We start from the raw sequence: 10,509 nt of genomic DNA on the forward strand, positions 1-10,509 counted from the left end.
CTGTAATGATAGGAGGGGAGCCTTACACCCTGGGCTTGTTTGACACTGCAGGTACAGTCTCCACTGTGAATTGTGGATTCAAATAAACTATTTAAAATGTGTGTCCTTGCTGTTTTAGACTAGGGTGTGTCCTGGCTCTGCCTCAGTCTGATTAAAGACACACCCTACCTTCTCTGGATGGCCTGAATGCTGATGTCCCTTAGTGTGTGTCGGTGTATACATGGAAGTGCATGTTTAGAGTGTACCTAACAAAGGTTGTAACCCATGTGTTCCAGGTGTGTGTGTGTGTGTGTGTGTAGGCTAACGTTGTGTGTTCTCTCTCTCCCCCCAGGTCAGGAGGACTACGACAGGTTACGACCTCTGAGTTATCCCCAGACAGATGTCTTCCTCGTCTGTTTCTCCGTCGTATCCCCCTCCTCCTTCGAAAATGTCAAAGAAAAGGTTGGCCTTTTCTTCCTCCCATCTTCTGCTGCTGCCTCTTCCGGTCTCTCCTCCCCGTGTCACTCACCCACTCTCTAACCCGTGTGTTCCAGTGGGTTCCAGAGATCACCCACCACTGTCCAAAGACCCCGTTCCTGTTGGTGGGGACTCAGATTGATCTGCGAGACGACCCGTCCACCATAGAGAAGCTGGCCAAGAACAAGCAGAAGCCCATCACTCTTGAGACGGCAGAGAAACTGGCCAAAGACCTCAAGGCCGTCAAATATGTGGAGTGCTCAGCCCTCACGCAGGTAAGACCACACACACGCAATCCCCACGTATGAGCGAAGAGACCCGTGCTACACGCCCCCAGCCTAGCACATGCAAGTCCCTTCCACAAACACGTTAGAACATCAGCCTGAGTCACTCCCACACATCTTCACAATCCTGAAATCACACAGGACACTTGCAGCTCAGTTTTCTCTCTTGTCTCTGGTCAGCTGAAGTTTTGTTTCAATGCTACATATGTCACGGCTCAAAGAAACAAGAAAGTGGATGGAGAAGGGTAGATGCAGAGTTTTGGGCCACGGACTGGCTGCGTGTTGTGATCTGTGTTGTTGTATCGGGACCTTTATGACAGGAGGTACTAGTCCCTGAAGCCACAACGTGTCTGGTGCCCAGTCTGGCTGTTCCCCGTGAATCACTACAGTAGCAGTGTACTTCTATATGTCAATATGCATATTGTATTTGTGTCAGTAGAGTAAGTACCTATTAAGCCCACCTCCATCTGTGGATTGAAATAAAATGTTTGTTTCAACTAATTCATCTGTTTATATCGATAAACTTTTATTGTTAGCCAATCAGTTTTATTATACATCTGCCTGTTGAGTTCCCACTAGTGGCCAGTTTCAAAGCTGCAAAGTGTTTTTTAGGCTCCTGTCAGATAAGTACATTGTTTTTCAGAAATGGTTAATAGCTTCTCCAATAAGTGACCGTACTTCATATATAAATTTAGGAGATGAATGTGCTTATGTATTGAAATGATAGTATATTTCATGACTATTTCTTACCATTTGAAAATATGGCTTTTAATTGCTAGCGGTCGTGCCTGTATGTCAGTTAAACAGTAGCAACTTCAACTACAGCAAGGTAATAGATTTCAGGCATTCACAGCTTACATCTTTAAATGCGTTTTGTCTTATTTTACGGTTAAATTAGCCCTGCATTGTTATACATAAATGTGAAATTTACAAAAACAGCATTTCTCAGATGTGCTTAAAGGTTACAGGAGCACAAAAAGAACCCCTTCTATACAGAATGTAAATGACTATAAAGCAATATTGTTAAATATGATCAATACTAACTTTGCATAATATTGTAAACTATAGTGTATATTTATACCCCAAACCATTGGTTTCCAAATATTTTATGAGTAGACTTTGCTATTGTCTTTTTCACCATAAATCACTGCGCCAATTAAGCCCAGTATGCGCCAATTAAGCCCAGTATGGGCCAATTAAGCCCGGTATGGGCCAATTAAGCCGGTATGGGCCAATTAAGCCCGGTATGGGCCAATTAAGCCCGGTATGGGCCAATTAAGCCCGGTATGGGCCAATTAAGCCCGGTATGGGCCAATTAAGCCCGGTATGGGCCAATTAAGCCCGGTATGGGCCAATTAAGCCCGGTATGGGCCAATTAAGCCCGGTATGCATTGAAACATTGGGTAGTGTGTTTCTCTAATATTCAATGCGCATAAATGTTTTTTTTGTTCAGATTTAGAAACCTCTGTAGTCCAAGACTTTTGCGGGATATCAGGGCTAGAATACCTCCAAGTGGTGGACAAATGAGGGACAAGAAGATGAGTATTGGAGGTCTACACATGCACGTTTGGGTGGGGGCATTGTCATATTGTCTTTCATTCATCCACCTGACTGTTTTTTTTGGTCCACCACCTGTACCTTTTTAATGCGCAGTAGAGGGAGATTTGAAACTGTTTCAGACAGGCTTTAGGAAGACAAGTTGAACTAATTAACAACAATAACAGCAAATGTGAATCAGCGTTCAGATAATTCAATGATTGTTGCATGGCTTCTTATCCACGGAGGACCAGTGTGGGTGCAGCGTTGTGTTCTAACCAGACCATGGCTTCCTATCCACAGAGGACCAGTGTGGGTGCAGGGTTGTGTTCTAACCAGACCAGGGCTTCCTATCCACAGAGGACCAGTGTGGGTGCAGGGTTGTGTTCTAACCAGACCATGGCTTCTTATCCACAGAGGACCAGTGTGGGTGCAGGGTTGTGTTCTAACCAGACCATGGCTTCCTATCCACAGAGGACCAGTGTGGGTGCAGGGTTGTGTTCTAACCAGGCCATAACACACCTGATTCAACTAATCATGTCTTGCTTGAAGTCTGATTAGTTTAATCAAGCCCAAGAACAAAACCCCAAAGCCACATTGAGTAGAAATGATCTGTTTATACTGATCTTGCCTAAAGTTGTTAAAATCTCATTTGATTTGTAAACTGGGTGTTTGGAGCCCTGATTTCAGATTAGTTTTATTTTATATACCTTTATTTATCTAGGCAAGTCAGTTAAGAACAAATTCTTATTTACAATGACGGCCTAGGAACAGTGGGTTAACTGCCTTGTTCAGGGGCAGAACCACAGATTTGTACCCTGTCAGCTCGGAGATTTGAACTTGCGACCTTTCGGTTACTAGTCCAACGCTCTAACCACTAGGCTACCTGCTGGCAGCCGTGGTATTTGAACGACTGGAAATGAATTGGATCATTTAAGAGGTGGGCTCATTTGGAACACTCGTGGGTTTAAAGGATACACTCGGAAACCATTAAGCCCAGTCTGGAATTTTGACTGATTTGATCAAATATGTTTGTCTTATATAACTTTTTTTTAAAAAGTAAAGTCATAAAATTTCACGAGGTTAATCTTTAATTTTATATAAACTTATCTTACAAAAATGAGGGCAGTATATGTTAAATGTCTCAACAAAAGGTTCTGGTTGGCTTAATAGGTGCTCTTACTCTGTAGATCCACACATATGGCCTGGTCTTGTTCTAAGTAGTGCAGCTGCTGTCAGCAGTCTTATCAGTTGGACACATTCAGTAAGGTGCAATATTTTTACTTTCAGACATCTCTTTTTGTCTGAAGTTGGTTGTCGACATCGATTAAAACACCCAATTTTCCATCAGCCTGTTGCAGTGGTCTTCTTGAGCTGCACAAACAACCAACTTCCAACTCTTGGCAGTAAAACATTGTATATTAACAGGCTGCCATTTAGATGGAGAAATATAGTCCTTGTTATCATTCTGTTGAGCTCATAACAGCGGTAGGCAACATGTCGGAGCGGATGGTTGGGGGTTGAAATATAATTATAATTTGTGAACTGCAAATTGACCACAACTAAGCCAAACATACCTGTCATACCTTCATTACATTGAGACACGATCACATCTCTTTTTAATTCGTGGGAATACTTGGGAACAGAATTACATACTTTTTTAGCTGAATTCCTGGTGATTTTACGGTCAATTTTGACCAAAAACTAAAATCTGGCCTGTTGCCGACCACAGTCATAAGAGATGGGAGAACTGAAGGAGTACAGCGATCACCTCCCTCTCATACGGCCATCTTGTGCCCTACGGTGTTACTTTACTGTAACGGAAACAATGGGCCCTAGTGGATCTAAACTGTGGCCAAGTTTAGGTCTCCCTTCCCAACCCCATCTTGTCTCTTCCTCTCCTGCGCTGCCCTGGCGTCCTGCCCCCGTCCTTCCTCTCTCTAGACCAGCTTCCCCTGCCGTAAGAGCTGCTGATGCAATATCCTGTTTCCTGTGTGACTGTTCTGCCTGCCAGTCAGATGTTGTGCCTAACCACCCGTCCTGGGCCAGATGTTCTTTGCTCCTGATAGTGAAGGTTGGGACAGGGGTGAAGGGTCAGATGTTCTTTGCTCCTGGTAGTGAAGGTTGGCACAGGGGTGAAGGGTCATTTCATCCTAGATCTGTGGGTCAGGGAAACTTCTATCTCAAACGCTTCATCTCCGATCTCGCAGGGCAGCATCTCCATAGTCTAGAGGCTTCCTCATCTCCTCTACCAACTGTAGATCTACTGTAAAACATTAGCCATCTTCCAGTCCTCTTTAGTCTCCTTGTGCTCTGTTCTTAGATTTTCTACACAATGTTGCAGTCTCTCTCTACCCTCTCCCTCTGTATTTCCCCTCAATCTGTTCTTAGATTTTCTACACAATGTTGCAGTCTCTCTCTACCCTCTCCCTCTGTATTTCCCCTCAATCTGTTCTTGCCTCTCTACTTCCCCTTCTCTCTTTCTCCCTTTTCCACTCCCTCGTTCCTATTTTCTTCTCTCTGCTCATCTCAACCTTTTTCTCTCTGTTTGCTGTGCTAACTGTTGTGGTTTTCTCCCCTCCCCTTTGTCGTTATAGCGAGGGCTGAAGAATGTATTTGATGAAGCTATCCTAGCCGCCCTAGAGCCACCAGAGACGCAAACAAAGAGGAAGTGCTGTATATTCTAATGTCTCCTTGTCTGCTGCTTCCTTTTAGTTTAAACCCAACCACCTCCCCTTTACCACAGTGTTACTTAATACTGAGTGTGCCATGACTCTTCCTTCCCTCCCCTTTCTGTTTGTTGTCCTCATGGCCTTACTGTGCCTGAAGGACTGTCTGTTGCTCTTGGGTTTTCTCACATTTAACAATTCTGACATTGGGTTTGGTTAATCACATCACTTATCCTCTCAGGGCAAATCTCAAATGACACCCTATAACCCATAGTGGACCAAGTAGTGTACTTTGTGGGAATTAGGATGTGATTTGAGACACGGCCCATGTCTTCTTGTTTGGTTAGTGTTTGTCCTCCTGTTATGGTATTGTTTGGAGAGTTAAGGGAGTGTCTGATTTACTCCACAGCATTGTGATTTAAGCACCAATTCTACGAGCCGCCATGATTCCTAATGTTGATGTATTTTTTGTACTACTGCTGGTGTATGACAAGACTGAGGTGTGACCGTGGTGACATTTAGGGCTGTCAAGTGCCAGAGCCACAGATGGAGAGTTTGGCCATCCTGGTTTCAACTGAAAAGCACACCAGTGCTATTAGATGATGTCACGGAAGCCATGTTGGCACCTTTTGGGCAGTGTGGACTGATGACAGACCGTTGAACTTGAATGAATTAGAGCTGGAACCCAGGAGCAGCATCACGGGGTCCAAACTCTCTTTCTGTTCTACTCTGTAATGTTCCATTGCTGCAGCTCATATCCAGCCGTCTTGGGAGTTTAAAAAGATTAAAAAGCTAATATAATTGTGTGGAATTATTTGTGAAATGAATGAATAAAGGACTACTAAATCCTTTTCCTCTGCCTCTCCTTTCCTTCCTCTGTCTACGGGGACAGCTGGATAGCAGCTCACTAGTGCTCGGTCGTCTGGCCGCACAGCCTCCTAGACCAGTATGATATAGAGCCTAAACTCTGGGTCAAATATGAGTCTTGCCATAGGTTTTCTATAGGGTTTCTAGAGTTTCCCTGAACAGAGGGAAACATGGGGATCCTGCTCTGCTCATAAAACTGTATTGGGACTCTCACATGATATGGCCCAAGGCATTCCTTCCAATCCTAAGCTGCTCTAACAACAATAAGGCAGAAACGAGCTGCTCTGACTAATTACACGTTGATCTGCAGACGCCATGGGAAGTTCTGGCTAACAGTAGGGGCTTTAGTGATCAGGGTAAACCTGTATGTGTTTCTCAACACCTTTTGATTTTAGTGGTCTGACTTTGGTATGGTTGTTTATACTTGAATTCCCTTGGGCCCTGTGTGTGTGTGTGTGTGTGTGTGTGTGTGTGTGTGTGTGTGTGTGTGTGTGTGTCTCTGAGCCCATGTCCTCTCGTACCTCCACTTTCTTGTTTGCCCGGCCTTTGTTTTGAACGCTCACTGCCCGATCCGACTTCACTTTGACATGAATCAATGCAGGTAGTATTACTATTTTCCTTGGTTGATAATATCCCCAGCTGTCTTTGTTCATTTCCAGCCCGCTATGAGGATGAAGTATCCTGAGTTATTTCCTTTTATGTCTAATGATGTTTTAGTTTGCACTTGATCGTTTGGCCCCTTTGTGTTGTATTAAGTTGAATGCCCTTCATTGAGCCTGTGTGTGTGTGTGTGTGTTGCCCCTTCATTGAGCCTGTGTGTGTGTTGCCCCTTCATTGAGCCTGTGTGTGTGTGTGTGTGTGTGTGTTGCCCCTTCATTGAGCCTGTGTGTGTGTGTGTTGCCCCTTCATTGAGCCTGTGTGTGTGTGTCTGTTGCCCCTTCATTGAGCCTGTGTGTGTGTGTTGCCCCTTCATTGAGCCTGTGTGTGTGTGTGTTGCCCCTTCATTGAGCCTGTGTGTGTGTGTGTGTTGCCCCTTCATTGAGCCTGTGTGTGTGTGTTGCCCCTTCATTGAGCCTGTGTGTGTGTGTGTTGCCCCTTCATTGAGCCTGTGTGTGTGTGTGTGTGTGTGTGTGTGTGTGTGTGTTGCCCCTTCATTGAGCCTGTGTGTGTGTGTGTGTTGCCCCTTCATTGAGCCTGTGTGTGTGTGTGTGTGTTGCCCCTTCATTGAGCCTGTGTGTGTGTGTGTGTGTTGCCCCTTCATTGAGCCTGTGTGTGTGTGTGTGTGTGTGTTGCCCCTTCATTGAGCCTGTGTGTGTGTGTGTGTTGCCCCTTCATTGAGCCTGTGTGTGTGTGTGTGTTGCCCCTTCATTGAGCCTGTGTGTGTGTGTGTGTGTGTTGCCCCTTCATTGAGCCTGTGTGTGTGTGTGTTGCCCCTTCATTGAGCCTGTGTGTGTGTGTCTGTTGCCCCTTCATTGAGCCTGTGTGTGTGTGTGTTGCCCCTTCATTGAGCCTGTGTGTGTGTGTGTGTTGCCCCTTCATTGAGCCTGTGTGTGTGTGTTGCCCCTTCATTGAGCCTGTGTGTGTGTGTGTTGCCCCTTCATTGAGCCTGTGTGTGTGTGTGTGTGTGTGTGTGTGTGTGTGTGTGTGTGTGTGTGTGTTGCCCTTCATTGAGCCTGTGTGTGTGTGTGTGTTGCCCCTTCATTGAGCCTGTGTGTGTGTGTGTTGCCCCCTTCATTGAGCCTGTGTGTGTGTGTGTGTGTGTGTGTGTGTGTGTGTGTGTGTGTGTGTGTGTGTGTGTGTGTGTGTGTTGCCCCTTCATTGAGCCTGTGTGTGTGTGTGTGTTGCCCCTTCATTGAGCCTGTGTGTGTGTGTATTGCCCCTTCATTGAGCCTGTGTGTGTGTGTGTGTGTGTGTGTGTGTTGCCCCTTCATTGAGCCTGTGTGTGTGTGTGTGTTGCCCCTTCATTGAGCCTGTGTGTGTGTGTGTGTGTGTTGCCCCTTCATTGAGCCTGTGTGTGTGTGTGTGTTGCCCCTTCATTGAGCCTGTGTGTGTGTGTTGCCCCTTCATTGAGCCTGTGTGTGTGTGTGTTGCCCCTTCATTGAGCCTGTGTGTGTGTGTGTGTTGCCCCTTCATTGAGCCTGTGTGTGTGTGTGTGTTGCCCCTTCATTGAGCCTGTGTGTGTGTGTGTGTGTTGCCCCTTCATTGAGCCTGTGTGTGTGTGTGTGTTGCCCCTTCATTGAGCCTGTGTGTGTGTGTGTGTGTTTTTATCCACAGAAAGGCCTAAAGAATGTGTTTGATGAGGCGATACTGGCTGCGCTGGAGCCTCCCGAGCCCAAGAAGAAACGCAAATGTGTGCTGCTATGAATGACCCCAACCCTCACACACACATGTACACCCCCCCCCCCCCCCCCATCCCCTCCTCCCTTGCTCTGCTAAGGCTGATTGACAGCCATGTACTCTGAAGCGAAGTATAGAAACAAACAAAAGTTTCAGATTAGACTCTGCAATAAGGAGCGATGAGTTGATCCATCCCTGTGTTCAACCAGCGGACCAATGGGAAGAAAGGCACAGAAGAGAACCTAACCCAGCTTGTAACCATGACTACCCTGGCCACACTCCCATTCCAGTTCCAACAGTCAGAGTCTTCAGATGAAGGACAGAGACGGGTGCATCTCAGTAGGCTCAAGTGGATTTCTCTCATTTATTTCCCTTTCTTTACACTGGTCTCCAAGTAAATAGTTATCGAAAGGAATATGATGGATGCCTGCAGGGCATTGGCTTTAAACATCAGTGAAGAGGGAAGGGAAGGAGACAAGGAGAGGCAGTAACTAGAGTCTATTGAGATTCAGCCCTGCACTCAAGGAGAAGGCCAAAACATGCCCCCTTTTACTCTCCAAAGGGTTTGAACCTTCCAGGTGGGTAAATAACACAGGCTGTCATACAGGTGACATAGAATGTTGTAGGGTTGACGTAAGCTGTCAAGGTGTCATAACCGCTCATTGGTGATAGGGTAGCAGGCTGATTTAAAGTATGACATTTATACTGTCTTTGTGTTGATTTGGCTCTGAGCCACAAAGTTCCTCTGTACTTCTGATAGACCTATGCTCCGCCTCCAAATGAAATGGCTGCCTGAGTGACAGCTTGACACGCTGCTGTATTATTAAGCTCCACCCCTCTTGTCGAGCACATCAAGCGCCCAATCCCACTGCTCCACCTCCAACACCACCTGATGAAGCAAAGTAGCCATTTTTAATTTGCGTTCTTTGCCAACGTCGCCCCTCCCTTCCAAGTGACAGAACAGTCTGCCATTTTAATGATCAATCTCAAATCAGCCCCTACCACCTGGGCTCTGTAGTAAATCCAAATCAAGTAGATGGGAAACTTTATGGCCATACAGCTTAAACTGATCCAATCCTTTCAGAACTGTACTGTAGGGGAAGAGGTTAGAGTGGACTAGGGACTGGCATTACTGAAGAACTAAAGGCATCCTGTCGCGATGGGTCTTGATGCAGGAATTGGCCTTTTGAAGCAGGGAATTTAAACAGTGTTAGCAGAAGAAGTGGTTGCCAGGGACCAAGGGAGAGTTAGCTGAACATTGTCTCAACGTTATGGTAACCATGGAACTATTAGTGAAGCTGACTTGTTCTAAGCAACGTTCTGTTGTGTGTACACCGTGGCCATATTTTGTCCCATTTGGATTGTTAATGAATTGATGCTTATAGCATCAGAATTCTGTGACACAAGAATTGTGTGCCTTTCTCAGTGTTCCATATTGTCATGCTGCAATGCTATTGTGCCGCCATGCTAGGTGTACCTCCTAAAAAATCTGTGGTATGAGGGACTGTGTTGGTTCTATTACTTGTAATTCTATGGTGGTAACGTTGTGGTAATGCCTGTAGGTGAGCCCCTGGTCTCCTCTGCGATCATAGGTTAACAGAGTTAATAATAATGTAAGCTGGCACATGCGTCAATGTAGGCTCCAGATGTTTTTACCAAAATCTGTTTTATTTTTTTATTTTAATTTGAAAAAGGTTACTTCCTGTCCTTTTACATTTAGGGTCCGGAACTCAGCTGAACTCTGACACACCAGCTACAAACACCAATCACCTCCAATGACAGAGAAAATGTCAGTCAAACCTCGATTGTGATTGGTTGGTTGACACTGGTGGCTCTGAGGTTGGGTTGACATCCAGACCAAGTTATTGTTATTATAACTGTTGTTGATTTGGTGCGAAACCAAATGCTTTGTCTTATGTCTCTGTTCTTTGTATATGCATTCTTTGAAACAAATATTAAACTTATACCTTAATTGCCTTTACTCCTTTTCCTTGGCTGTTCTTATTTATCAGGCAGTTTACCGAATTATGAGGTGGTGCTCAAGGGACAAATGCACTACATGACCAAAAGTATGTGGATACCTGCTTGTCGAACACCTCATTCCAAAATCATGGGCATTAATATGTAGTTGGTCCCCCTTTGCTGATATAACAGCCTCCACTCTTCTGGGAAGGCTTTCCACTAGATGTTGGAACTAGAGGTCGACCGATTATGATTTTTCAACGCTGATACCGATTATTGGAGGACCAAAAATTGCGATGCCGATTAATTGGCCGATCTAAAAAAAAAAAAAAAAATACAAAAAAAAAAAACATATATATATATATATATATATATATATATATATATATATATAAATA

The 10,509-nt window shown here is 45.1% G+C and overlaps 1 protein-coding gene across 1 annotated transcript; it reads left to right on the forward strand.

Moving 5' to 3' along the window:
- Nucleotides 1–5: 5 nt before the first annotated feature.
- LOC115185212 (cell division control protein 42 homolog) lies at nt 6–10,130 on the forward strand. The gene is made up of 4 exons (XM_029745726.1): nt 6–51; nt 332–441; nt 534–731; nt 8,087–10,130. The coding sequence occupies exons 1-4, from the start codon at nt 6–8 to the stop codon at nt 8,174–8,176; spliced, it is 444 nt and encodes a 147-aa protein (XP_029601586.1). The 3' UTR covers nt 8,177–10,130.
- The last annotated feature ends 379 nt before the right edge of the window (nt 10,131–10,509 follow it).

This window comes from Salmo trutta, unplaced genomic scaffold (genome assembly GCF_901001165.1).
Source record: "Salmo trutta unplaced genomic scaffold, fSalTru1.1, whole genome shotgun sequence".
NCBI lineage: Eukaryota > Metazoa > Chordata > Actinopteri > Salmoniformes > Salmonidae > Salmo > Salmo trutta.